The sequence below is a fragment of the Phragmites australis genome, chromosome 21 (genome assembly GCF_958298935.1).
Source record: "Phragmites australis chromosome 21, lpPhrAust1.1, whole genome shotgun sequence".
NCBI classification, from domain to species: Eukaryota; Viridiplantae; Streptophyta; class Magnoliopsida; order Poales; family Poaceae; genus Phragmites; species Phragmites australis.
In genome coordinates this window covers 7789872-7817016 of record NC_084941.1, presented here as the reverse complement: position 1 = coordinate 7817016, position 27145 = coordinate 7789872, and the positions used below count along the sequence as shown (strand labels likewise).

General features: G+C 39.8%; 4 protein-coding genes across 4 annotated transcripts; 1 reads left to right on the top strand and 3 right to left on the bottom strand.

Annotated features, from left to right (window-relative positions):
* Positions 1 to 3715: 3715 nt before the first annotated feature.
* Positions 3716 to 7751, bottom strand: LOC133903964 (2-oxoadipate dioxygenase/decarboxylase, chloroplastic/amyloplastic-like). The gene is made up of 7 exons (XM_062345462.1): positions 7460 to 7751; positions 6526 to 6675; positions 6188 to 6400; positions 5470 to 5591; positions 5090 to 5253; positions 4361 to 4515; positions 3716 to 3945 (listed from the first exon to the last, which is right to left on the bottom strand). The coding sequence occupies exons 1-7, from the start codon at positions 7643 to 7645 to the stop codon at positions 3847 to 3849; spliced, it is 1089 nt and encodes a 362-aa protein (XP_062201446.1). The 5' UTR covers positions 7646 to 7751; the 3' UTR covers positions 3716 to 3846.
* Positions 7752 to 12246: 4495 nt separating this feature from the next.
* LOC133902946 (uncharacterized) lies at positions 12247 to 14460 on the top strand. The gene is made up of 2 exons (XM_062344274.1): positions 12247 to 12717; positions 14137 to 14460. Exon 1 carries the CDS (start codon positions 12304 to 12306, stop codon positions 12697 to 12699), a length of 396 nt encoding a protein of 131 aa, XP_062200258.1. The 5' UTR covers positions 12247 to 12303; the 3' UTR covers positions 12700 to 12717; positions 14137 to 14460.
* LOC133902945 (hypersensitive-induced response protein 1-like) lies at positions 13764 to 16908 on the bottom strand. Its single transcript, XM_062344273.1, has 5 exons — positions 16812 to 16908; positions 15545 to 15762; positions 15229 to 15349; positions 14726 to 14914; positions 13764 to 14433 (listed from the first exon to the last, which is right to left on the bottom strand). The coding sequence occupies exons 2-5, from the start codon at positions 15752 to 15754 to the stop codon at positions 14069 to 14071; spliced, it is 885 nt and encodes a 294-aa protein (XP_062200257.1). The 5' UTR covers positions 15755 to 15762; positions 16812 to 16908; the 3' UTR covers positions 13764 to 14068.
* Positions 16909 to 21784: 4876 nt separating this feature from the next.
* Positions 21785 to 25313, bottom strand: LOC133903542 (uncharacterized). The gene is made up of 8 exons (XM_062344957.1): positions 24705 to 25313; positions 23973 to 24185; positions 23695 to 23895; positions 23399 to 23506; positions 23174 to 23311; positions 22650 to 22901; positions 22245 to 22565; positions 21785 to 22101 (listed from the first exon to the last, which is right to left on the bottom strand). The coding sequence occupies exons 1-8, from the start codon at positions 25185 to 25187 to the stop codon at positions 21934 to 21936; spliced, it is 1884 nt and encodes a 627-aa protein (XP_062200941.1). The 5' UTR covers positions 25188 to 25313; the 3' UTR covers positions 21785 to 21933.
* Between the last annotated feature and the right edge of the window lie 1832 nt (positions 25314 to 27145).

The window sequence follows — 27145 nt, the reverse complement described above, 5'->3', positions numbered from 1 at the left end:
CTATGTTATCTTGAGATGTACTTTCCTACATTGTTTTTCGATATCATGGTACATGTTATCGTTCACCTCGTGAGAGAGATAAAGATATACAGCCCAGTATTCCTACGTCTGATGTACCCGTTTGAGAGGTACATGGGAATTCTCAAGAAGTATGTTCGGAATCGATCTCGTCTGGAGGGCAGCATCGTCTAAGGTTACACAACTGAAGAGTTAATCGAGTTCTGCATCGATTACATGGAGCATCTCAAACCAATAGGTGTGCCCATGTCTCACTATGAGGGGAGGTTGGATAGGAAGGGGATCATAGGTAGAAAATCAATCATTGCTGACTTTGCCACATTATCTAAAGCTCATTTCATGATCTTACAACATATGACTGAAGTATCCCCGTATATCGACATGCATAAGGACGTGCTACACAGAGAGAATCCAGAACGTACGGAGGCTTAGATCACAAAACAACACAACCGCAGCTTCAACAAATGGTTGGTAGCTTAAGTCAGTAATAATAGTTCAACAGAGGACAATATTGGCCGGTTGGCAAGATAGCCAAGTCACACAGTCATGACATTTGAAGCATACGACATAAATGGGTACACCTTTTATACCAGAGCACGGGATAGTAAGAGCACGGTACAGAACAGCGGTGTGCGCATAGATGCTTTCTAGGACAAATGTGGGGTCTATGCGTACTATGGGTACATAGAGGAGATTTGAGAACTCGACTATGTACGTTTCAAGATCCCCCTCTTTTGGTGCTGTTGGGTCGCACTCTCAAGTGTTAAGGTAGACAAATACGAAATAACTACTGTCAATCTTGAATGTAACGCATACAAAGACGAATCATTTGTACTCGCCAAGCAAGTTGTCCAGGTCTTTTATGTGCAAGACCCGGTAAATCCAAAGCTTCATGTAATCCTTCAAGGAAAAAGAAGTATTGTCGAAGTTGAGAATGTTGTGGATGAAGAAGAGTACAATCAATCTGATGAGTACCCTCTTGGAGATGGTATCGCCCTTAATGAAGAACAACTTCCGACTGGGGCCGCTTGCTATCTGTGCGTCACTCTCTGTGGATCGAAGGACCTTATTCTTCTACCGTACAACTATCGAGACCAATAGATGCTAGTTTGTATCTATACACACAATCAACACTATATATACTTCGACTCGATATACTACGACCCAGAGAGGTATTTAGATCTGACAGATTTATTGACAAGGGTGTTCGCGAAGTATGTTTCGATGGGCGGGATTGTACGGAGAGATAAACCCTCGGCGACCCACCAACATAAGTTCCCGGTAATAATTCCTCCATCGCACATCAATTTACCATTATAATATGCATTCCATAGAACTAAATGTGCCGTGCACAAATTTCTGCAGTGTCACAAGCAGCTGTAGGGCACCAAACTCTGTGGGTTCTATGTTGCCCAGTATATACTGCAAATTGTTGGCTCTAGTCCACCAGTATATACGTCGGTTAGTGTAATTATAGTATATTAAAATGTATTTTTCATCGTTGTGCCTAACTACTTAATTTTTTTTCTACTGACGTATAATTTTTCTACATGTAATCTCGTGAAGGACAGTCTAATGTATATTCCAAAGAGGCTCATCCATTTCATACTTTCAGAGATCATAAAGGAGGAATTTTATGATCCCGAAAACTTTAGAGCTAGGTTTGTAATCTCAACGGAAGTTAGTCATTTCAATATATTGAAAATGCTTACATCTTGCAGTCTATTGATGTATTATATCTTTATAGCTAATGATATAGAAAATGAAGCAAATGAACTCATTACTTCCTTTTAATCCAGTATACTAAAGCTAATTTGTTAGTTTATATATTGTCAGGCACGGGGTTGACTCAAGAATGAAGAATGAAGAATGCTTTGCATATGTTGTGAGCCTTTGTAATATCGATATTTTACTTTTGTTTATGTGTGACTTTGTGACTTTATAATGTTACGAGGCTTTGTAATGTTGACATTTTACTTTTGTTTATGTGTGATTTTGTGACTTTGTAATGTTGCGAGGCTTTGTAATATTGACTTTGTGATATTAAATGAAGATGTTTAATCTACAAAGTGTATGGAGTTTGAATGCAAATGATCAGCTCTATGTATGACATACTGTTGTGTGTATTTTGTTGTTGATATGTCTGTTACATTCAGTAATATATTAAATTTGTATTGTATATATGATAATATAGACGGTTTTAGGAATACAATTGTCTATACAAATATTTTTTATAACAACCTTTGTTATATAGTACAGACAGTTCAAAATTAGAATCGTCTGTACTGTCTCATAGTACAGACGGTTCCAATAACGAGCCATCTATATTATTACTATATCACAGACGGCTCGAAGCTTCGAGCCGTTTGTGATATTATATAGTACAGACGGCTCTTATTTGGAGCTGTCTATACTATTACTGTATCGTAGACGGCTCGTGACTCCGAGTCAGCTGTGATATTCCATAATACATATGGCTAATGATTGAAGCATCTATACAAAAGTTTTATATAGATGGTTTAAAATCTATCTGTACAAATTAGATTTGTACAGATTTTTTTTTACAGATAGTTAAAAAAATTATCTCGCGTAGAATTTCCGAACCGTTCGTATAAATGATTTTTCCAATAATGTAATCAATGACCGAAGATTTAGGATCAGAACCGGCTTCAGGATTTGAATTTCGAACTCTTTCTTCCTCCTTGGACCTCTGGCCACCGGCAGGAAGCTTAGTGATCACCGACGACAATCTTTGATTAGCAGTTCGTTGTTCAAACTACCGGCCGACCCTAACGACCTCACCCTCATAGCTCTCCGCCAACCTGAACAATGTTTGAGACGAGCGCCGACGACCCCCTGAACAGAGCGACAATCCTTGACAATCGCATCTCCCAGGGTTCTGGGTGGCGAAATCCATGGCGGTGGAAGAGGTCCGCTCCACGGCTTGCCGCCTCCCCGTCTGCGCTACGCCACCGCAGAAACTATATTGCATGCAAGCGAAACATGTTGGTCTGCACCTGCGGAAGACCCACCCGAACTCACCTTCATTGTAGATGGTTGCTCCAAAGATGTTTCCGTCTGGAACACCTCCTCCACAGTGTAACCATCATCCACTGCTGTGTGCGAGATTGATTCTGCCTCAACCGGTTGCTCCTCTTCCTCTGAGTCGTCGCCCGCTGTGGCAAGAGCCCAAAACTAAAGATCTCAATCTGACCCTGAAGTCATGAAGTGGATCGGGATTACTTCGGCAGGCTCGATTCGAAACCACCGGTGCCCACTCCTCTTTCTAATTCAAACATCCCGTCATCCTCTGCAGAAGAGCACGCCATTTTCCTACTTACCGAGACCACCTTCTCCACCATTTCCTACAGCTCAATCCTGCCCCTCTTCCTCTCCTCAATCTCCTCCCCTGCCTCGCCGTCAAACGTCGGCAACACTGTCGGCCTTAAACACCTTTGGATGTCCGGCGCCAAGGTCAGCCGACGTTTCCTCATAGCCGACGCCCTGCAGGAACCCTGTTCTATGTTGCCGGATCGGCAACAGTGAGCACAAACCATGGTTATCACCACTGCTGCAGCGAGAAACGCCGGAGAGTGAAGCTCCACATGTAGCCCAAGAAACGGGTTTAGAATTGAAGATCCAAAAGAAGGCCAACGAAAACGATAGCGATAGCTGGTTTCCCGGTTCAAGGCCGCAATGTAGATTAGAAAATAGTTTATTTTTCAATTTTACACAGGTATATACAATTATTAGATAACGCGTGCTTCCAACACACTTCCAAGAGGCACATTGGGTCGCTTCAAGGATGGTTCATCGAGAGTTCACTGTTTACACAGATCTCCGTGTCAGTTGATCCTTTGACGTGCTCTCGAATATCTTATCTGCATTGCCTACCTCAAAACCATCACGCCTGTGGTGTTCCTTCACCTTCAGAAGTTAAAAAGGCATATTCTAGTTAGCAGAACAGGACACTAACACAGGCCACAAGTAAAGCATAAGAGCAAATTTCACAAAACTACAATTTTAATAATTCTCCAGGACACCACGAAAGTTCTACGCAAAAGCAAAAGCAATGGATGGAAGTGATTATGGTAATGTTCAGGAGAGTTTATCAAAGTGCCAGAACAAAATACTTCCATGATAGTCATGTTCATGATATAATATTTACAAAAGAAAAACATTTGTACAGTAAACCCTGTAAGGTTGAAGTGAAAAATGCCAAATGTATTAGATCAGGGGGGAACGGCAATATTTCAAATGCAAAAAATCCCAGCCATGCTCTTCAATGTTTGGGACATGTCGAATAGGGAAAAAGGATTAAGCAAGAAAAAATCATGCTAACCTCTTCATCTTGCAAATCTTTGAACTGTGGAAGCAGCAGGCGTTCAGCAAATTCAATATATGATCGGGGAATAGATTCAGTGATTCCATCAGCAAAAGTAAATAATGCCGAATCAGCTACTGTTGAGCTTTGCTGAAGCAGACCATCAGGACTCACTATTAAAGTGTAGACAAAAGAAAGCACAGATTATATTCATTTTGACATGTGCTGTAATAGCAAGAGAACACGAGTACTTCATGCAACAATTTTTCATGATATGCTACCCACTAGGGTTGAAGTAACCGGAACCGAGGCCAAAACCAGAGGGGAGCTGGTTCCAGTTTCTTGTCAAAAAACCGCTTGGTTTTCAACAAAAGACAGCCTGATTTACATTGTTTCTTTCACAGAATCGAAGCTTGGAGTACAAATTAGATGCAATTAGAAGTGTTTTTGTATACATGAAGTTTCAAATAGGACTTTGTTGGTGACCACAACACAAAAGCTAAAAGTCTATTCTAAAGAGGTGTGTACTTTGACATGGTCCAGCTACACTCTTTTCTAAAACTTCATATTACCAGAAACAACAGTTATCTGTAATGGTCACAACTTCACAAGCTAAATGTACTCCAAATTTTGACTGTAATTAGCTGGTGTGTAAAAAATGGTAGTAATTCATCAAGTACATGCCACAAATCAAGGAGCCACTAACAACTTAATATAATCTTGGGGGAACAGATATCAGCAACAGACCTTTCAAAATCCCTCCCTCTGAATTTAACTTGAATCCATTGTCCTCCACAAATTTGTTGAACTCATTAATACTTCTGATATCTGACTCTAAGCGATGAGTGGCAATTGTGGCATGATTTAGTGCATAGCCGTTAACAAGAGTCCATGCAGCATATTCACTTTCCCTGGTAAACAAACAACAAGAATGAAGAAGAATCAGAGATCAATAGAATAAAGAAACAGAACTGCAAAAGGTGGAATCAGAAACACTGGTAAGGAAATGAACAAAAGGGAAACTTCGAGTCTTCCTGAGTCTGCATTCAAACACAAAGATATGTGCAAACAATTATGTGTTGAACAGCATATACTTTAGCTCTTCAAGAAGTCATTAAAACGAGTACCTAGACAGAACATGGAAGTCAGTATAAATGGGCTTCTCCCACGTCAACTCCCCACATGTACTTGCAAGAGCAGCATGTTTATTTCCTTCACCAGAAGTTTTAATGTACTTATGTATAATTTCCTGCACAGAAAACACACCTGATAAATGTGTTTGGTAAACAACATATATACGCAAGAGAAAAGGTGGCGGAAATAAAAGCGACACTAGCTGCAGTTGTTGCCAAATACCATCATCCCTATTCCCTGCCTGACAGCTTATGTTATCTGAATTAGGTTCTTATTTTCAAACTAAGGGTCTATTTGACAGAGCTCTAGCTCCAAGATTGGGGCTCGGTATCTCTAGCTCCAAAAATTTGTGGAGCTGGAGCTAGGGTACATCGGGGATGCTTGTGTGAGCCATCTGGTTTCCATTTTAAACTATAAATAGAGGCTTAAACCACTTTATTTTAGCATACAAACTTCAGATCTGACATGGAGCAGGAAGCTAGAGCTCTCTGCCAAACAGGGCCTAAATTATGTAATGCCTTGCATTGAAGCTACCAAAAACACAGAAACAACATGAAAGGCTATGGCCATTGGACACCTGGAAAGCAATCTATCTTTGTGAATACCTTTCAAATTACTTCCTTCAACATAAGTGATCAATGAAATGCACAGTTGTTTACCTCTTACAAAATAAATGGGCAAGCTAAGTGAAGTAAAAAAGTCAGGGATTACCTGGCTTTGTGCAGTCAACTCATCCACAAGAAGTTCTGAAATGAATATCCTTGGCAAGGGCCCATATATACCAGTTCCAGTGTAGCAAGCATTAGTGGGAGAGGAAAACCATATTGCTCTTAGTTTTTTTGCTGGAAACCTTAGTTCTTCACGAGGTACATAACCAAAATCAGTGAAAAAATCAGCAAGCGAATTTATGCCATAGCCATCAATCTGCAGTTATTAAAATTTAACTGTTACTTGTCTTTACATCAAGCAACATCGCATAGGCGTGCACTATATACCACAGAGCATTGCAGTATACAGGAAGAATATATAACTGAATTGCTAGCACTGACCCCAAATGTCCGGAAAGCAAAATGATCATAGCAAATATGGTCCCCATCATAAGAACGAACAAGCTCCAGAATGGTTTTGGCTGTTGGATTCCTACTTACGTAAACTTTTTCCATGTTTGAGATAACTGTCCGAAAAAATGAATCAGCACCCTGAAATAGGAGAAAAATAAGAACATCACTTCATTTCTCCGAAATCAGACAATTCCATGATTCACATAGGACAAAACAACAGGCGTACACCAATTAAAAGAAAGTAGTGACTGAAAGTATTTTAGCATTCAGGATCTTACATTATTGACATATAAATTTTACAAGCCATGTCTAGTATCATTTTGAAAAGAATCTACACATTGTAACAAACAAACCATGCCATTTATCACATTGGTGTTGTAGCCGACCATAGCAAAGTAGATATGGAGGATCTGCAAATATTATCGTTTCATAATAACTATAACACAACAAGCATGTTCTGTTCAACAAGGTTTATGGAGGGTCTCTGCAATATGGCACTAGTTCTCGCTACTTCAGCACTTCAACACTTGTAAACTTATTTTGGTCTCCAATTACATAACTGAAGAACTGTTTGGTTCAGTGGCGGATCAAGGAACCCTGGTAGTTACAAAAACCTCGGTTCTACTTCATATGCTTTTGTTTGCAGAACAATTATGAAATGCTGTGGGTTCCAGCAGGTTTATACTCTATATTTACATCTTCTGCTGGTTGTATTCGTTTGCTCCAAACAGAAAATTGACTGCCTCAACTCTGCAACCATGAGACGGACGGCCGAGACACCCGCCCGCACACACAGGGAACACCACACGCTCCTCCACCGAGAGCGCGCGGAGCCGCCGCCAAACGTCATTCCCGAACGCCCGTGACGAACCTCACCAATCACTAATCAGAGAAAGCGATACCCGGGGGGGCGCGCGCGTACCTTGGGAAGAGGATCGGCGTGGGATGGCGCGGCGGCGGCCGCCATCGCAACGCCGCGGCAGCCGGGGCGGAGGAGAGGGGCGGCGCGGAGACCGGGCGCCGCAGCGGGGTAGCGACGGCGGAGACCGGGCGCCGCCTCGGTCGCCGGGAAACGCGCGGCAGCGAGGGTCGCAGCCGCGGCGGGCATGGAGGCGGGGGTGGAGGAGGTCGGAATCGAGTCGCGAGCGGCGGGCCGGAGTGGAGCGGCTCAGCACGACAAGCAAGCGGCGAGTGAAGGGGAGCGAGTCGTGCCCGGGAAGGAAAAGCGAGTCGAAGATGCCGGCGGCACACTGAGGCCTCGTTTGGCAGCCCGTGGATCGATGCCCGATCCCGATCGGCACACGTGTGGCCCAAACTCAGGTAGGCCAAAATTGCATTTGAGTGGGCCGTGGATCGGGACAATTCACGTCTAATCCACGTGCATCAAGGGAAAAAGAAAAATCTTTACTCGCCACCCATCGCGTATATGGATGGATTATTGTGTATATCTACAATTAATAAGAGTAAGCAGTGTTTTGATTTACGGATAGCAACATCAACTTTTTTCTGTCATTGTCTAAACCTAAAGATCTTAGGTTCAGACAGTAGTGAATTTACAATAGTGAACTACACCCGAATATTTCAGCCTAAAGATTTCACTTTAAGATTTCACTTCAGTCCACGATGACATAATATATCCCTATAACACCCTCATGAACGTAAAGTACCAAATAGTACCAGAAACAATACAAAATAAACTTCCAGTAGCAGCAATTAATCGATTAATAGATTCTTGATGGTTGGTGTCAGGTCTTATTCCTATTCTCATATTTAGATTGAAATTTAGTGTCCACTATATAGTTACAGAGAGCTTAAACAGTTGTTCATATGAGTATCATATTCACATGGAAAAAAAAGATTTGATTAATTTTCTTTGAGTTTGAGTTTTGAGATTTGATTCGGTATAGTATACTTCAATTCATTTTCTTTGACTTAACATATTTCATTATATGTACATGTGAGATCTGAGAATAATTTACTTTATCTTTCAAGTGTGAGCATCTGCATAGTTACACTTGCAGAACTATTGTATGTGCATTGTCTACGTTAATAAGCATGCTACTTGTTTGACATGTTAGCGAACCCTAGATTACTTCTTGTAAGTCCTTGCTTGCAAGAGTAGCAATGCTTGTGGCACGCTATTTAGCTGCATAATTTTGTTTTTGTGATTGCAGCGGATGACAGGTTCAAGTTCTTTGACAGTCGTCTGACTGCAAGTGCATGCATCGGCTACGTCCTTCGGTTCAAGTTCTTTCACATTCGTCAGTTCTTCGATCAACACTCTGCTAGAATGATACCCTATTCAGTTATCTGGGAATTTTTTAGTTCAGATCACTATATCATCGCTATAAGAAACTTGAGAATACAATGTCTTATTTTCCTAAATTTGTATGTATGTCTGAAAGCTACCTAGCTCAATATGATGGTAGACACATGTGCTGATTTGTTTGTGAGACAACTGTGAACGCTTAGTCATGAGCTGTTTCTAAATTTGGTGAAGAATGTACCAGTATGTAGTACTTCAGTATGTAGTACTTTGTGATTGCATCGAACCTTTTAGTACAATGCGTCATTTTTTTCGTCCCTCCAGAATTTCTTAGTTTCTCTATCCTTTTCTTACTTCACAAAAATAATCACGAAAGACAATTTTTTTGGATTGCTGATGATTTTCTGATATTCTTTGAATTTTAGAGATGAGTTATAAAATACTTTGACTCGTTTCTCAACATACAAGGTGATAATTTTATCACTACCGATTCATCTAGCCAAACAAAATACTTAATGCACGAGATTAAGCTCTAATGGAGGGATTAGTGAGAGGGGATCGGGTGGTAAGAGGGGATCCACCCAATCTCCACATGGGTTGTTTATCAGGTGGTTTGCTTCCACAAGTCCCAAACCAGGCCTGACATGGACACAGGGTTGGAGTTGTGAGTGGGTTTGTGAAGGATTGAGATACGACTTAGAAGGGGTGAATAGGCGTGTTTTCAAATATTATAATAGAACAGCACAGTAGAAACAGATGTCAGATATTCTGATGTAAATATCGGATGTTCCAACTTAAACTGGAAGTTCCGATGTATACGATCGGAACTTTTAATATGCCTGAAAAATGAAGTTAGCTAGATCTACAAGCAACAATAAGTTAAACTATGAAATGCTTAATGCAACATGATATGATGCTATTCAATTTAAAGTAAAACTAGCAAGCACAAAATTTTACTCAAGATAGTAAATGGATTGCTCGAAATTGCATAAGAGATCAGAAATAACCAAAGAGGGAGACGTAACGAATTTGTTCCCGAAGTTTGGATCCTTGAGGGGATCCTATGTCTCCATTAAGGGGCTCGGTCGCACTTGAGCCGAATCTCTTTCAACTATTTTCTTCGCGAGATTGTATAAAGCACTCCTCGACTCCACTTGGTATTCCTTCCTTTCAAAGGCAGAATTCAGCCTTCACAAACTCCTCACAGCGCACCACAAGTGCATCGGTTGCTCGTGAGTGACTCCTAGCTGTCTAAGAGATCTCAATTTATAAGAGTAATAAATGCACACGAAGCAAAGCTTAGAGATGAAATCTAGTGCTCAAAGATAAATTTGAAATCATTTTTACTAGATCTCTCACTCAAATCCCTTTCTCAAGATGTAGCATAAAGCAAGGGAGATGAGAGGTGAACTTTTGGGCTCTATAGATGTGTTTTCTTATCAAGGCAGTAGCAGCTCGAAGAGGGTAAGGCAAAGAGGTATTTATAGGGTATCCTCCAAAAACTAGCCGCTATATACTTTTCCAGCCCACATCAGAACTTCCAACTTCAAGATCGGAACTTCCAATCTATTCAAAGTAACAACTACATCTTACTCTACCCAAACCAAAATTGGAAATATACACACATCGGAACTTTCGCCTAAATACATCAAAACATTCGATTCAACAGAGAACTTTCTGAGCACTTAAAATTTTAACATGTCGAACACTCTGACATATATCGAAACTTCCGATATGACCTATCAGAACTTCCGATATCAACAGAACGTTTTAAAAATAAGTGTCCGTGGATTTTGTCTCTCATTCTAAGGATTGACTTTGAGCACTAAGATCATGACAAAACTTTCAACGTTGTATCTCTCTTGATAGTATGATATTCATATACTTAAATTAAAGTAAAATACTATAACTATAGGAATAACCATGTACCGTCTTCTTTCTTCATTTTAGGGATCGCCAACGTCATTTAGATTTCATCATCAGGGCTTTTACCTATTCACATACTCATTGAACATATTAGCCCCTCAATCGTTTATCATCAATCATCAAAACTCACATAAGGAGTCTAGATGCACTTTCAGTTTATTCTACTCGAATGTATGCCACCAGTAGATGTGGGCCCTCTCAACTCATTTGAGGTTGTTTTTAGGCCCATGTTTAGAGAGATTGGGCCCACAAGATTTACGCTACAGTTGGGCCTATAAGGGCTTAAAAAAGAAGCCCATTGGCCCTAGAAGGCCCAAAAAGGAGATCATGATTAGTTGGTTAGTCTATGTACTTATAAAAGTACATTAATTTTTGTAAAACTATAGATATTTTAATAAAATATAGATTTAAGTCATAATTTTATAAAACTATAAATTTAATGCTAATTTTATCGTAAAACTATATATCTTTGACAAAATTATAAAAATACAGATTTAAGTAATAGTTTCACAAAACTATAGATTTAACGTGGATTTTATCGCAAAACTATATATTATAGAGGAGTTGTTCACAGTTACATTACCATGATGATCGAACCCTGCTTACAGTCTCACTGCAGCTACCAGCCCATGAAATGAATTGTTCAAGAGTTCATAAACTACAGATATTTTGGCAAAATTACAGTAAATCGCAAAATTACATATCTAAGTAATAATTTCATAAAACTATAAATTTAGCACCGATTTTATCGTAAAACTATAGATTCTATCGCAGACCTGTTAACCTGATAAATAGGCCCAGCTTGCAATCACATAAACTCCCGAACGATTCGTTTTATGAGCTGACAGCTGCTATAAGACTGCAAACGGAACCCGGTCGTCATAGTAACGGAGCTAAGAATAGCTCCCCTAGAATATGTAGTTTTACGATAATATCGACGCTAAATCTTTAATTTTATAAAATTGTTATTTAAATCTATAGTTTTATGATTATTTTATCAAAGTATCGGTAGTTTTACGATAAAATTGATACTACATATGTAGTTTTATGAAATTATTACTTAAATTTATATATTTATAATAATTTATTAAAATATCTATAGTTTTACAAAATTTACTCATAAAAATATATACTCTCTAAAAGGTTCCCGCGTCATCTCTTGCTGTACTCTCCTCATATTTAATAAAAAATCTTTAAAATTTAAATAATTTATCCATTTTTATAATTCACTATCATCCTCCAGCCTCCTCGTCTACCAGCTATGGATATTACACCTATTTTACAAATGAAAATAAATAAAAAATTAGGAGAGAAATTAACGGATAATCTCCTTTTCCTTTTTTTTAATCTTTTCTCAAATTAAACTATGCACTTCTAATGTATTTGATAGGCAACACTCTTATGAAATATCATATTTTTGTACTTTATATTTATACTTCATGTTATTATATGTAATATTTGTAATTTCATTACCATACACATATACTTAGCTAGTTAATGAATTAATCCACGGATCCACCCGTGCTAACAAAACCCGCGCAAATGCGAGCCGCGGCCGTCTTCCCCGAGAAGCCATGGCGGACAGCGCCGGCGCCGCCCTCACCACCGGCGACGAGGATCCCTCCCACTCGGCCGTCCCTCGCGAGCTCCCCTCCACGCTGCTGATCCCCCCGCCTCCGACCAGCGGGAGCCGGGCCTCGCGCAGGGCGGCTGCGGCGGCGGCGGTGGGCGGCGGCGGGCGAGGCGGGAGGAGGAAGGCGGTTGCGCCGGCTCTGGCTCCGGCTCCAGACGGTGCAGGAGGGAGCAGGACAGACCGGCTCGTGGAGGCGGTGAGGGTGGTCGGGAGGAACGTGGACGCGGGGGTAGCGGGTGCCGACATCCTGGAGCTGGCCATGGCGAAGGGGCCCATGTTCGCGTGGCTGAGCTACTGGCCGGAGAATGGGTACCCCAAGGAAGACCAACCCTACTGACACGATGCGTCGCCTTAGGTATGCATCTGACGGATTCGTTGTGGGCTCGTGTGCAAGTGCGAATGCAGTAGATTTTAGTCGACGCTGTTAGTTGAGTTACTTTTAGTCCCTAATTGGTTCAGTCCATGGATGTGGTATACTGTCACAAAATTATCGTACTAACTAATATTGTTTGCATCTATGTAATTGGAAGAAAACGTTTCCAACTGCAAGCACAGCGCAGAGAATTTGACTTGTTGCTTGCAATGCGATCCTGGGTGTATAGAACGTTGTGATGACATGGGAAGAGCTGGAGGTGCATCTTTGCTTTTTAGACTTTTTTATATTCTACTGGCCCATAGAAAATTGGTCAAATCAAATTGTGTTTGTGCTCATAACTGATCCATTTTTCCAGACAACATATAGTCCATGTGTTTTTGTTCTGGAGATCCCACTCCTGTTACACCCATTAGCAAATCCAACCTATTGCGCTTATATTAGTCTCCAGATGTACGTGACTGGAATACCAAATTGGCTAAATCGAACTGTGATCATGTACATGATAGTTCTGTTTGATTGATGTGGCTGTCTGGCTCAGCAATCTTCTTAGCTTAGTGGGTTAATAGTTTGAATGTCTATTTAAGTTGTGTAGCTTAATCTTCTAGTTACAGTTCTTAAATTTTTAACTTGATTTTGGTTTTCTGCTTTGCTTAACACTGCAAGTATTGCTTGTGGGTACAGCTATCTGACAAAATAAAATGAGACTAGGATGGACTGCCTACTTACCCGACAATGGAAAGCTGAAGTCTGTGAAATCAAATTTGTACTATCGAAATTACAAAAGATGTGAGAACACTATTTTTGAGAGCTCTCATAAGCCAAGTATAGTCACACCATAATCATAAATTAGATTTGTGTAAGGTGCCTGGTCTCCATTTTGTGTCTGGAGCACCTATATACAGGCTACCTAATCTATACTCCCTCCGTCTCAAAATAGATGATGTTTTAGAGTTGTGCACAAATATTAAGATGAACGATAAAATGACCATCTTACCCTCTTTTAATACCATTTATTGCATCGGAAATGAGACTTGCATTGGGAAGAAAAGTAACTTAATGGAGGGGGTAAGATTGGAAAATTTGGGCTAAAGTTACCTCGAAATCGTAGAACGTCATGTATTTTGAGCATTGTAGAAGAGACTAAAACGTCATCTATTTTGAGATGAAGGTGGTATTAAACACAAACTATGTACAAGCTTGGTACTATTTAACAAGATCACACAATATTCTCAAGCATGCAAAGGACCACTGACTTATGACAAACCAGTAGGAATGGCCTCACCAATCCAGATTCTTGTTACATGGATTTGAGAATTCAATGCAACCCCCATCACTTTTTCTGCTGAGTAGATACCTGAAGAAACCCATCACGAATCTGACTGGTGATATCTGCAACAGCACCAGGACCATGTGGGAGGAAAACTGCTGAAGATTTGGATGCTGCACCGATGTCTTTCATGGTGTCGAAGTATTGAGTGACCAGAACTAAATCCATGACATCCTTAGCTGAAGTCCCAGGCACATTGCCAGAGAAGCCGAGCACACTGTCTCTCAGCCCATCAACTATGGCTTGTCGCTGCTTTGCAATGCCAATGCCAGAGAGATATTTGGCTTCAGCTTCACCCTCAGCCCTCTTGATCTGAATGATCTTCTCTGCCTCTGCCTTCTCATTTGCTGCGACACGCATTCTTGCAGCTGAGAAAAATGATAAAAAGAAATGGTTAGCACTAAACCTTAAACTGCAGTATTTTATTGTGATATCAGTGTGGTGAGTGATTGATTTATTACTCCCCACAAACCCAACCTTAGTATTTTAGATGGATGACCAATTGCTATGATGTAGTTACCATAAGCTCTAGTAGCTCTTCAGAATAAATCGTGCTATATATGAATGGAACTTTTCTTTAGTTCATTGCAAGTTGTATTAGTTCATATATCACATCCCACATGCAAGTTTTACCAATGTAGACGGACACTTGCCACTTACCAGCATTTATTTCATTCATAGCCCTTTTAACTTTTTCATCTGGTTCTATATCAACAATGAGTGTTTGCACAATCTCATAACCATAAGCAAACATTGCCTTTTCAAGCTCCTCCTCCACAGCTTTTGCTATTTCATTCTTTTGCTCAAAAGTATCATCCAGTTCTAGTTTGGGAACACTTGCCCTTATAACTGTGAAGAAAGAGAACATGTAAGAATCAATAGGATATGGCTTGTCATTATATTATAAAACATCTGTCGAAATTTAAGTAAATGTTTTGCGTATGTCCTTATTGAAAACCTCATCTTTAGCATTTACAAATCCAAGTCTGGATCCTTGAGAACCTCCAGAGATGATTACTACTTTTCATAGGGGTAAAAATGGTCCAATAGTCCAATTCTATTGACTACTACTATGATTTTGTACCTCCCTGGTATGTATGCATAGGGCAATATGGAAAACTATTTTGAAATAAGGAGAGTATAGTTTAGGAAGTTAACCTTACCATCAAAGACATATGATTGAATTTGAGCTCTTGTGTTGCTCAGCTTGTAGTATGCATCACTTGCTTTGTCTTCCATTGCTCGGTATTGAATGGATGCAACAACAGTAACAAAAACATTATCCTATGAGAGGATACATAAATAAAAAAAGTTGGTAAATTATCTTCAGAAGCAGTAGTAAATAAGGGGAGAAAAAGATCAAACGGATCCTGCCTGAAAATAGATGGTGGAAATTAATAGGTATCTCGACAAATCTTTATGATGAACACGGAAGCTTAATCTGACTTGTGAGAAATCAGAAGTGAGATATCATAGTACCTTTGTCTTTGTCTCACAACGGACATCTAGCTGCCTAAGCCTTAGTGTGAGCTGACCCGCAACGCGGTTTCCAATAATCCATGGCACGAAATGGCATCCAGGATCGAGCACTTCCTCAAACTTCCCAAATCTTTCCTTGATGCCTACTGTTGACTGGTTCACCTGTGCAAAGCAGAGTAACCTGCCGATTGCCGCCACTAGTTTCCCCATTCTATTCTCTGTCACTCGAAACAGTGAGGATATGAATCAATCTTATCAACAACTTTATTATAGGACTTAGTATTGCCAGTCGCTATTTTTTTCAAGCTAAATTACTTGTGCAACTTTTGCAGTGTTCAAGAAAACTGAGTTCATAGGTAACCCGAGGATGTGTTAGTCGCTGAATTCTTACTCTTGGTAGTAGCTGAATTCTTACTCTCATCGAGAGAGGATGACACTAGGAGTTGGGGCAATTTTTCCTTTATTTCTCACACAAATGTCATGCCAACCTGAGGGGTTGGGAATACATATTTATAGGCCCATGGCCAGCCAAGCATATGCTAAGATGCTAGTCTAAGATGCTAGTCTAAGATGCTGTCCTAGATGCTGTCCTCTAGTCTAAGATGCTAGTCTAAGATGCTAGTCTAAGATGCTGTCCTAGATGCTGTCCTCTAGTCTAAGATGCTGTCCTAGATGCTGTCCTAGTGTCCTAGATGCTGTCCTAAAGCATATGGACAGCAAGACCACCATGTGGCAGCCCCACAAAGACCATGCAGCAGCCCCACAAAGACCATGTGCTGCACAAGGACTTATCCCATCAGGATGAGGCATTTTAGCAACACAACTTCTATGAAATACGAATTTTCTGAATGTTGAAATCTGTAAAGTTATGCCTGAATTGATCCTCTGCACTTGTTTGATCTGCAGAAGCCTAAGGTTTATTTGCCAATATAATGAAAGGTGGCTGCACTTTGTTCACCAAAGAGCAAGCCCTCTCTAGTTATTGCTGATGTAGCAATTTTTCCCTGTTGCGCGTGATTGACCTAAAAGATGCTCCAATTATTGTTTCTCTTCTCAACTTAACTTATTACAGTATACTTTTGCCTTTTTACTAGTTGGACCATCTGGCTATGTACGCTTGAAGAAAAAAAAGGAAAAAAGAAAAGAATTTATCTCAGTTCTCAGAAAATACTTTGCACGAAATGGGAGAGAAAATATTCCCTAGGACAGGGTTTTGCTTCATCAAAACACCAGACATAGTTGAGGGGAATGAGAATACTTGACTTACCCTCAATGTTTGAGCACAGGAGCAACAATCGCTGCTGAAGATTTGAGTTAATTTACAAAGATGTTTCGGATGGTTGAGAAATATATGGAGGAATTGAATTCTGTCTTTGAGTTGTCTAGGATGATGGCGCTTTTATACTTGAGTTCTCTGCACTGCAAAGCAAGAAGTTTTGTATTCGGGTCAACGTCTGCATTTCTCAGTCATTCCCTGGTCTGATCGCTTTGTCCGCAGCGCAAGGAGAAACTTCTTAAAGGAGGTTTCGGTGGGTCTTAAAGAAACCATCATTCAATACAACGGCTGGTACGGTCAGCTTCCTGATCAATATACATTCTTTTTCATTAAAGAATGCAGTTCTCTTCAATACATTGTATTAGCATTCCTTCTCTGTCAATTTACAATGGAAAGTTGAGTTTATAGTAAAATGTTAATTGTTTGTAACCTTCATTAGTGGTAAACAACTCTTGTGCGTGATGTGATGGCAATGAGACCTTGTTGTTGTCGTGGCACGTCTTATTCAGTTCATCAGTGGGCAGAGGCAGACCACGGTTCACAAATGCGATGGTAACTGTCCAAAAATCGCGGTTACCGACCTTCTCGGTCCGGTCCGGTTTCAGAAACCGAACGGTAACCGAATTTGAATTCAAAAAATTCGAAAAAAAAATTAAACAAAATCTTAAAAAAAAACTATACACAATTCTAAGACCTTCTATGAAAGAATTTTTCAAAAATAATGTCGTTTGCATCATATTCTATAGGTAGGAAGTTTTTAAAAAATGAAAAAAATTGAAGCGTGCGGCTCAGTTATTAACTCATGTTAAGGAAAAGTGTAAAATGCAAACACATATTTTTTTTGTGTAAAATGTATTTTAAGAGATTCTTTAAAATTGATTTCACTTTATTTAGAGTTTTATTAATTTCTCTATAATTTTTACAAAGTTCACAAGCATAAAGTGAATATGTTAAGAAACAGCATTTTAATTAACTTTTTTATGTCTACTATTATTTTTTCTACATAAATCATAGTATAAATAAGCTAATGAAAGTGGTTTCACTAATTTTTGAGGTGTGATGGGTCAGTTATGAATTAATCTAGTCGCAATACATTTACACAATCATGCATGTTACAATAACTAATTCATGAGTTCATGTATTTTTAAAAGACATAGGATCATGTAAGAAGACTAACAAAATTAGTTTCATGATTTTTAGATTAGCAAAGAGTAAACTATGCATTTAACTTGGTTTAAAAAATACAATTTCTCACAGAAAATTTTGAACTTTTTTATGAGTATAAATACTTTTATCATGTAGATCATGTCACAAGAAAACCAACAAAATTTGTTTCACTTGATTTGAAGCTCTGATGAATTAGTTATTGATTTTACAAGATTGAGATAATTTTTGGGTTTTTTGTCGAACTTCACTGAAAATCGAGAAAACCGCTCAATAAATCGAGAAAATTGAGCAGTTACCGAGAAAACTGAGCGGTTACCGAAAATGCGGAAAATTTGAGAAAACCGCTCGGTAACCGGTCCAAACCGACCGGTTACCGAACGGCTAAAATCGTGATTTTTTTTTTCCAAATTTCAAAGTTTGCCAAATAAATTTTCTCTGAATTTTTTGAATTTTTGACCGGTAACCGCAGTTATCGCGAATTTTCGGTTACCGCCGAAGCTCGGTAACCGAGCTCCGGTCGGTAACCTTAACCCCCGAGCTCCGGTCGGTAACCTTAACCCTGAGGCAGACCCGACATAAGCGGTCGTGGCTGGCGGTTTGATGGATCAAGGAGCCTGTGATCCTCCAATAGATCGCGCGCAAGAGGTGAGGTGTTCAATGAAAGGTGATAACAAAATGCTGTAGCACTCAAGTTTGCTCAACATGGTAGGATATGTTGGTAATATGCGTAAAATTCTAATTCCAGATTCTATACAATGGCATATTTCACAAACTATAACAGATGAACAAACTTCTAACCCTAGCAGCAAGTAACAGTACCAAAAATCCATTAGGTTCATCAAAAACTCACAGTCGGGTTGATGAAGGGATGAAATTGACGATGTGTTGATTCGCTATCGTACAGATCGTAGATGAAGCAGTGTGGAGCGGTCACACAGGTGCGCTGCCCAGAAACCTTATTGTCGTTTCTCGTACAGGCTTCACGACGGCAGAGGCTCGGAGATACCGCTCACCCTCCACCCTTGTGCACGCCAAGGAGAAGGGCCGGCGAGATCCGGTAGCACAGCACACAAACAGTGATCTGGATGGATGGAGAAGAAAATTTGGAGCAGAGAGTTGTGTTCTTGAAAGCCTGGTCGTCTCCAGGATTTATATGGAATTGGCTGCCCTCTTGGAGCCGTTTCCTCTCATAAATTGCTCACTAATTGGCTGCCTCCATAACTGACCAATTACTCTCAGGATTAAGGCATTGATCGCGATTAAAAGGACTGATTATAATATTGATCACAATTAAAAGGGAGGGCAGCAAAAAAGACTTGCTATTTTGTGCTGCCACGTCATGATCGCAAGTCACAAGTCACGTTGATATTCACGCGAAAAATACACGAATACACAATATAGCAAAGTATACTCTCTCTTTCTCATTTTCTCTATTTCAAAGAGGGGAGATAACTCTATTATTTAAGTTGGTCTATATCCCCTTGCCTTGACAATATGGGACTAAATCTTCTTACTTTGCATTTTCATGAATGGGCTTTATATGGGCTACATTCCAACAGGATACAACCAGTGTTATCGGGACTTGCGAACCTAGATTTTTTTTTTTGCCATGTCGATATGCACCTGACACGGTGCGATATGTATTTGATGCGGCGTGGCCATGTCGAAAGAGGAGGAGATGATGGCGGCAAAGGGGTGAGGAGGAGGCAGCCGTGGCAAGACGAGTGGGAGGAGGTGGGAGTAGCTGTGACCTAATTAGGACTTGTAGGGGTGGTGTCAGGTAGGTAGCGCAATACTCACATGAGTTGTAAAATATCAGCCTTAATAGGTCTAATCTTTTTTTTATTTTTTCTTATTAAACATGTGATGTATTTATTTGTAGATTTACGTAGATCAGTTATGAATGTGAAAAATAGTAGTTGCAATACAAAATTAGTTACACAACATATTTTCTCTAATTTGAATATATATATATATATATATGATGAATTCTCGAGTTATATTTTTAGAATTTGTTGAATCGAATATCTACACCTAAGTCGGACTCCGATACCTGTACGTGTAATATTGGAGACAGCTGATGGTGTTGTTTATGTGAAGCATGACCTTGATGGGCCGTCTACGGTGTTGTTTATTTGCAACTCCATTTTCTAGTGTCAATTGTACCCATGTTTTTAGTTTGGAAAAGAAATTGTATGATGCGTGGGCTACATACGTCTACTCCTGCATTACCGTCTAGATGATCGTAACTTGTTTTTTTTCTAGATCTCAAAACATCTAAATAGGAAATTATTCTCTATATTTATTACTTTGATATATATATATATATAATATAAATTATTAGCGTTAAGTGGATCTCGAATCCATATTAAGAACCGGTGATGGCCATTCAGTGGTCCTGCCAAAAGAGGCGTTTACAACATCGCTACATAATTTATTTTTCCTGTTTGTATTGATTGGTAAAGCTTCCTGCTTTTCCTCGGAATTACTCTTTGACAATTAGAAAGTCAGTCTCGGATGTGTGTGCACTCTGTAGAAGGGGATGAGAACGAGACAGGCAAAACTGCTCAGGAACTTCGCGGAACCGCTGATTCGCATCTGCTTGTTAATTTATCGCGAGGCACGGGAGTTCCCCCATGGTTGACGTCAATGGGGATAAGATAGCTGGCGATGCAAAAGTCTGGACGTATCCACAATTATATCATATTTCGTACTGCTTCTCTGAAATCTAAGCCAACCTGTAACGAGCCGAATTTCCTTACCAAAATCTAAGTCTTTACCTCCATATTAGTCAAAACTAATATTGCACACGACATTGTTACAAGATAATATCATTTCCATACACGAATGATTAAATGTACAATAATTAAATTATTACATCAGAGAGGCATGACGCCAAGTACAAGGGCTTTCAGGCCAAAAATACATGGAAACATAATAGCGGTTTTATACTCCGTTGACTACATTAAATACGTTCCTATTGTTTTAGAGATGAATACATCGGCTCATGACTGCAGATGTTTTATACTCCGCTGATTGCCCATTATATTTTCATCAGAACTATTATTTTAAAGAAGCAATTAATAATTATGTCATAGGATTCATATTCTTTTATGGTTATTGGTTTGGTGTCTGTAATGATCACACATGTAATTTGCTCTTATAAGAGTATTTTTTATGCTGAGTTTTGTGTTCTAGATGAAGCATATATGATTTTATGAGATGAACTTTTAACTAAAGAATTTATTCAACACCACTTGTGATATTTTGGCTTATGGTTTTTAACGATTGAGTGTTGTTCCAGTTTACATAACAAGATTAGTTGCACAAACTCAGATTTTTTATGGACCTAAAAATTAGTGAAGACCTAGATTATTCGTCTACTTTGTTAATAGTTGTGTGTTAGGACTTTATTTACTCAATTTAGCTTCATATGAAGTATTTGAAAACTCAAATGATCATAGTCATTATTTAGCCTAAAAAATAATTTCTTCAATAACATACTTATATGTGGTTTTATTAGATATTATACCTAAAATTAGAGATAGATTTCTAATCAGATAAGCTCCAAATATAGTCTATAAATATAAACCAACTCCTGTACCTTAAATCATCATAATATAAATTTATCTTATATGGTTTTTTACCTTAACATTAGAAGGTTTTTCACGTTAAATCTTGTGTCTCTCATATCCAAATTCGTAACAATTTCGAAACTATATCCCTCTCTTCAATGAATTGGCCGCGCTCCTATCATCTGTTCCAAAAATTAAACGTATCGCTGAAAAGACTTGTGATACGGTTTGTCTTCAAGACCCTTATAGATGCTCTTTGGTTTCTACACTGTAAAAAAAAGTTACATGACTTGTGCAAATAGCTCTTAACAGTCACAACTGTCAGAAAATAAAATACAGGTGTATGCTAGCTTAGGTAACCAGACACATGATTATTTCTCTTCCTTGTCTGAATCAGACTCTGCAAAGACAGGTTTCGGCTGGGTTTCAGAATAAGCTGGCGCAATAAACTTTGGATCTTTTTCTGCAGCATCAGCATACTTCAAAATTGCTTCTCTTGGATCTTCGTCCATCCACGTCTCCTTAATTAAACCACCTTCCTGTAACAAATAACAAAGGCAAAAATGTGGCGTCAATTGAACCCCAATGGTAGTGATAGGACACGCAGAAAACACATAGAACACTCGAAACAACCTTAAGTCCATACATACAAAACACAATGAGAAGTTAATATGTATACTACCTTCATGAGGTACTGTGTCAGCAAGCTGCCTTTTGTAGTACCAACCCTTCCTCCATACCCTGGACCATTAACAGGAGCTTCTGGTTTGTGTGATTTAAGCGGGTCTTTCAGTATTTTCTCTCTTTCACGTTTCCGACTTGGTTGATCTCTGAAAAGTGGCAGTGCATGTGGATTGTGTATGACAGGTTGCACCTCAAAATCATCGACAGACTTTTTCCTTGGTGCTCGTCCAACACATACAAGAGCTCCCCTCTGACTAATAGATGGATCATACAAGATATGAGTTCCGCCTTCTTTCTTGTCCCCAACTGTCGCAAATACCTAAAGGAAAAACAAAGAAATTTAGTAATATTCTTTAAAATAGTTTTTACCAATGAAATTCATCAAGTACTAAGGAAAAAAAACCTGGTTGATCCGCGGATGCCAGAGGCACCTTATCACACTGTACTGTGGTGAAATCCCCGCCCTTGATACAAGCTCAAGTTTCCTTCTATCAAAGAAACAGAGTAGTCCTCCATTGTTGCCATCTTTTTCAATAGAGGTTCCTGTAAATATAAGTTGCTCGTCTGGGCTAAATGCTGCATTTGTCTCAGCATAGTGATTTGGCAAATCTTCAAACACTTTCAAAGGAGTTTTCATTTTTCTTAAATCCCATATCTGCATTTGCCAATGTAATATCCCAATTAGAAATTATACAATAATAAAAGAAGGAACAACACAGCAATGCTACATTACTAAAATTACATATTCACATGGTAACCAAAAAGCACAAAAAATATATAACCAACCAGACAATCCACCCAAGCTGCAAGTTCAATAATAATCATGAATGGTAAAGCTCTCCTTACATCCATAAGGACATAATCATGTCAAAAAAGTTAATGTGAAAAAGCTTGAAATTTTCAATCCAAAAAGGTCAGGAAAATTACCTTCAGAGTACTATCCATACTTCTTGACAGAAGAATCTGTCCGTCTGTAGAAAACTTAACTCCAGTAATATCCTCTGTGTGTGTTTTTTCAACATAGATATCTGGTCTGCTACCCCATCCAGTTTTTACGGTCCAGAGCTATGGAGCATACAGTATACAGGTAAGAGATCATATCAAGAACCACTTTGACTGAATTCAAAGTGGCAATGCAACAAAGGGATATACCTGTATTGAACCATCTCCTATACCACCCACAATTCGTTTGCCTTCATGGTCCCATGAACATGATGTAACCGGAATTCGCATTGGTCTTGCTAGCTTAGGTTTGATGACCTATTCATAAAGTAAACACCAAGCTTCAGCTATCCAGAAAATAGAAGCTTTGGTTATTCCAATAGCTAAATGATGAACTCTGAGCAATCGCAAACTAAAAGAAAGCAATTACAGTGCCTGATATTATCGTGAACTTCATAGAAACAACGCATTAATGTCTGACAAATAGACATAATAGATCAAAATACCTGCTTTTGACTTTTAAAGTCCGACACATCCCAGAGACGTATGGATCCATCTTCCGATGAGGTCAAAATAGTCTCTTTTGACTTTGGATTCCATTCACCACCTGTAAGCCCAGAAATGTGACCCTTTGTATTCTTCAGATCACGAATATACATATCACCCTTAACAAACTCGCCTAGCGTAAGCCCATCCCGGTCATAGATCTGATTTGAAACTTAACTGTCAATAACAATTTTTGAAGCTTATTGGGAAATTCTGTAAGATTACAAAAGTAGAATACCTTGGCCTGAGCTGAACCCGTAACACATAAGAATCGATCCGACGTTGGACTCCAACTTAGGCTACGAACTTGATGGCCCTCAAAGGGTTCTAATTGCCTGAATGATTGCAGCTTTGAATTCATACCTTGAAAGTCATACATACGCACTGTATAGTCATAGCTACCAGAGAGCACTCTGGATCCTGTATGGTCAACAGCAAGGGCTGAGATAACCTGCAAAGAAAATAGCATGATTATTAACCAGTAAAAATGCATGTACTGGAAACTATAACAATATGATCTGGATTTCTAGCAATTTTTAAGAGGCACAAATCTGTTTCTGGAACTAACCTAACCATCAGACCATCACATGCATTGGAGCACTGCAAAGTTCTCCAAAATTTTACCGAAATTTTAAGCATCCAAAGTTCACACCCAAATTTACAAATTTCATTAGACCTTCGCAATAGCTAGCATGATTTACACCAACTACATCACCAGCAGTAATCTATCTGCCTCCTTTGGGCTGTATTGTGGAATAAAATCGTAAACAACTAACAGCATGGACACTCGCAGTTTTTCTCTTGAAACCAACTTAATTCAGCTGCATTGTTCAAAAACAAAATAATAGGCCCAAATGGTGCCGCCACGGTCAAGATAATCATGCCGCGATCGTGCAATTTCGGTCACATAATATAACAGTTAAACAAAAAAAAATGAAAGGGAAAAGAGAAGCATGTCGCTCGTAGTTACCTTGGTGTGCCCCCGCAGAACAATTTCGTTGCTGAGAGGGATCCGATTGAAACTACCCTCGCCATCATCCTCCATCTCCTCCTCCTCCTCGTCCTCGTTATCATCATCCTCATCATCCGCCTCCTCCGCCGGCGAAGGCCGAGGCGGCCCAACCATGCCGCCGCCCTCGCTGTCTTCCCCCTCGCCGCGAGCGGAGGGCGGCGGGGGCCGAGGCGGCCCGATCATGCCGCCGTCCTCCTCGTCCTCTCCAGCGGGCGCCGGCGGCGGACGAGGGGGACCAATCATAGCGGCGCCGCCGCCGCCGTCGTTGTCGCCTGGGGCGGTGGAGGTGGAGGGCTTGGGGTTGTTAGGGTTTTGGGGCATGCGGAGGGTGGAGGAGTGGGCGGAGGAGGAGGCGGCGCTGGGGCGGGCGGGAGCCTTGCCGAATGAGAGCGGGAAGAAGGCCCGCATCGCCTCCTCGCCCATGTCGCCGCCATCCGCCATGGCCACGCTCGCCGCCGGCGAGGTCTGGTTGGGGGTGCTAGCTGCGCGAGGTTTCCGTGCGGGTTCGGTGCGTCTGCCCGCTCAGCCGCTCAGGAGATGCTGGTCCGCGTCCTTCCCAAACCGGTCGAGTCGGTGTCGTAGCAACGGGGAAATGTAATTTCGTACCATGCGTTTATCTCTCACCTATCTATCTATCTATTCTCTTATTTATCTTATAATTTTATTTTATTTATCTTTTCAGTACAAATTTAATATAAATAAATAATTTTAATAAGATGTGCATCCGCAAATACTAATAGAATTTTCGTGTCTGTAACAACGGTTTGAAGTTATAAGAAAGGCAAGGAGGTCTCTTTTTGTTTCTTTTTTTTTAATGTAACCTCTTTTTATTTTTGAAATACAAACATCCTTGTAACAGTTCTGTTTGAAACAAGGAGACATGTTTTGCGTTTCACAGGAACAAATTGCTCTTTGTAAAAATTCGGCAAAACTATTGCGCACCAAACACATCCATAGTGGTGGCAAATGATAGGATTATCAGTTACTGTTACTGTATGGATTTACTCCACATTTGAAAGATGATTTTGGGTCAAATTTAGATATGGCTCGTGTTCATGAACATGTATGACTACTTAAACCAATTAACAATATGTATTTTATTATATTTGTAATATGTATTAGATTTATGTAGTTTTGCAGTATTCGTCCTGACTTTCTTTTGGAAAAAAAATCCTACAAAGGTTGTTTAAGTTGAAGATCAAGTCGATTAGTGAAGATATGTTATGCAAAAACGAACTTTGGAGTTGATGAATCTAAAGCTAGCCTTATATATATGAGGCTTAGAAATTTGATAAAACGTGGGATAACTTATATATTGTTTGGTTTGAGGAGTGGTCCCATCCAGGATTAGCTAGTCCTTCATAAGACGATCTTTTTTTGGACTGGATGATTCTTTGACCTTATTTGGTTTGAGCGATGGTCTTGCACATTGTTTGGTTTGAGGAACCGGCAATGGAGTAGTCTTTTATGATTTTTGCACACAGGCTCCGTAAACTGAGATTTCTCACACATAGCCCTAAATTCTAACAAGAGTACTCTGAAATCATCAAAGCTGCAACAAGTTTCAACCATCTCATCAAAACAGCAAATGCAATAGCCATGTAACTCAATTTATACCAAAATACCACAGAAAAGATGTGCGCATAATCTTTTTAGCTGTTCATCCTATCATAACAACTACAATTCAATGTTTGAAAGGGTGGAAGGAGCTAGGGGAGGAAGAAGGGGATCAGGGGGCAGTCATAGCTTTTTGCAAGGAGAAGCCATAGCTTACAAGTTGATGGGTGTGGAAGGAACTAGGGGAGGAAGAAGGGGATCAGGGGGCAGCACAGAAAGGGCTAAGGCAGTGAGAGCACAGCCGCAGCTTGTCGAGGTCAGCCACCATCATAGCTCTCTCCGAGTTGAGGAGAAACATGGACGAGGACGGCATGATGATTTCGGTGGAACGAGTGTGTCATGAAATTCTTTTACTTGCATGTTCCACGCCTCAGTGACAAACCAATCGGTCCTGCGATGCAAACAAAATGCCTCCGTTAGGTTAGGTTTTTATCGGATTCTGGACCGCCTCGTGACGCCAACGAAACAAAGTGATAGTGAATTCTTGCATTCTAAATGTTGTAAAATCAAGTTGCCAGCAGCTAGGATCTTATTTTCTTCATCTCTGAGGATTAAATAAATATAGAAAGATGTTCTCTTTCTTATTATTTCAGCATAATGATTAGTACAATCCCTCTCTCCTCTCCTCTCATATATATGGACCTATGGGGTAAAAGTTCTACTAAGAGTATGTGTTTTGGTAGGATGCCCACAAATATCCTTCAGGATACGGTTTCATAACACTAAACACGCCAAAGTGATACTAAGGGTGGAGTTCATTCAATGTCGGTACCATTTGCAAC

Excerpts from the sequence above, each read along its gene's own strand:
- LOC133902945 (XM_062344273.1), bottom strand. The coding sequence starts at position 15,754 with ATGGGGAAACTAGTGGCGGCAATCGGCAGGTTACTCTGCTTTGCACAG. Across the intron at positions 15,350-15,544 it reads GTTGTGAGACAAAGACAAAG|GATAATGTTTTTGTTACTGT; the intron begins GTACTATGATAT and ends ATCCTCTCATAG. Across the intron at positions 14,434-14,725 it reads TATGAATGAAATAAATGCTG|CTGCAAGAATGCGTGTCGCA; the intron begins GTAAGTGGCAAG and ends CATTTTTCTCAG.
- LOC133902946 (XM_062344274.1), top strand. The coding sequence starts at position 12,304 with ATGGCGGACAGCGCCGGCGCCGCCCTCACCACCGGCGACGAGGATCCC.
- LOC133903964 (XM_062345462.1), bottom strand. The coding sequence starts at position 7,645 with ATGCCCGCCGCGGCTGCGACCCTCGCTGCCGCGCGTTTCCCGGCGACC. Across the intron at positions 6,676-7,459 it reads ACGCCGATCCTCTTCCCAAG|GGTGCTGATTCATTTTTTCG; the intron begins GTACGCGCGCGC and ends CTCCTATTTCAG. Across the intron at positions 4,516-5,089 it reads AGAGGGAGGGATTTTGAAAG|TGAGTCCTGATGGTCTGCTT; the intron begins GTCTGTTGCTGA and ends ACACTTTAATAG.
- LOC133903542 (XM_062344957.1), bottom strand. The coding sequence starts at position 25,187 with ATGGCGGATGGCGGCGACATGGGCGAGGAGGCGATGCGGGCCTTCTTC. Across the intron at positions 23,896-23,972 it reads CGGGTTCAGCTCAGGCCAAG|ATCTATGACCGGGATGGGCT; the intron begins GTATTCTACTTT and ends GTTTCAAATCAG. Across the intron at positions 22,102-22,244 it reads TGACACAGTACCTCATGAAG|GAAGGTGGTTTAATTAAGGA; the intron begins GTAGTATACATA and ends TATTTGTTACAG.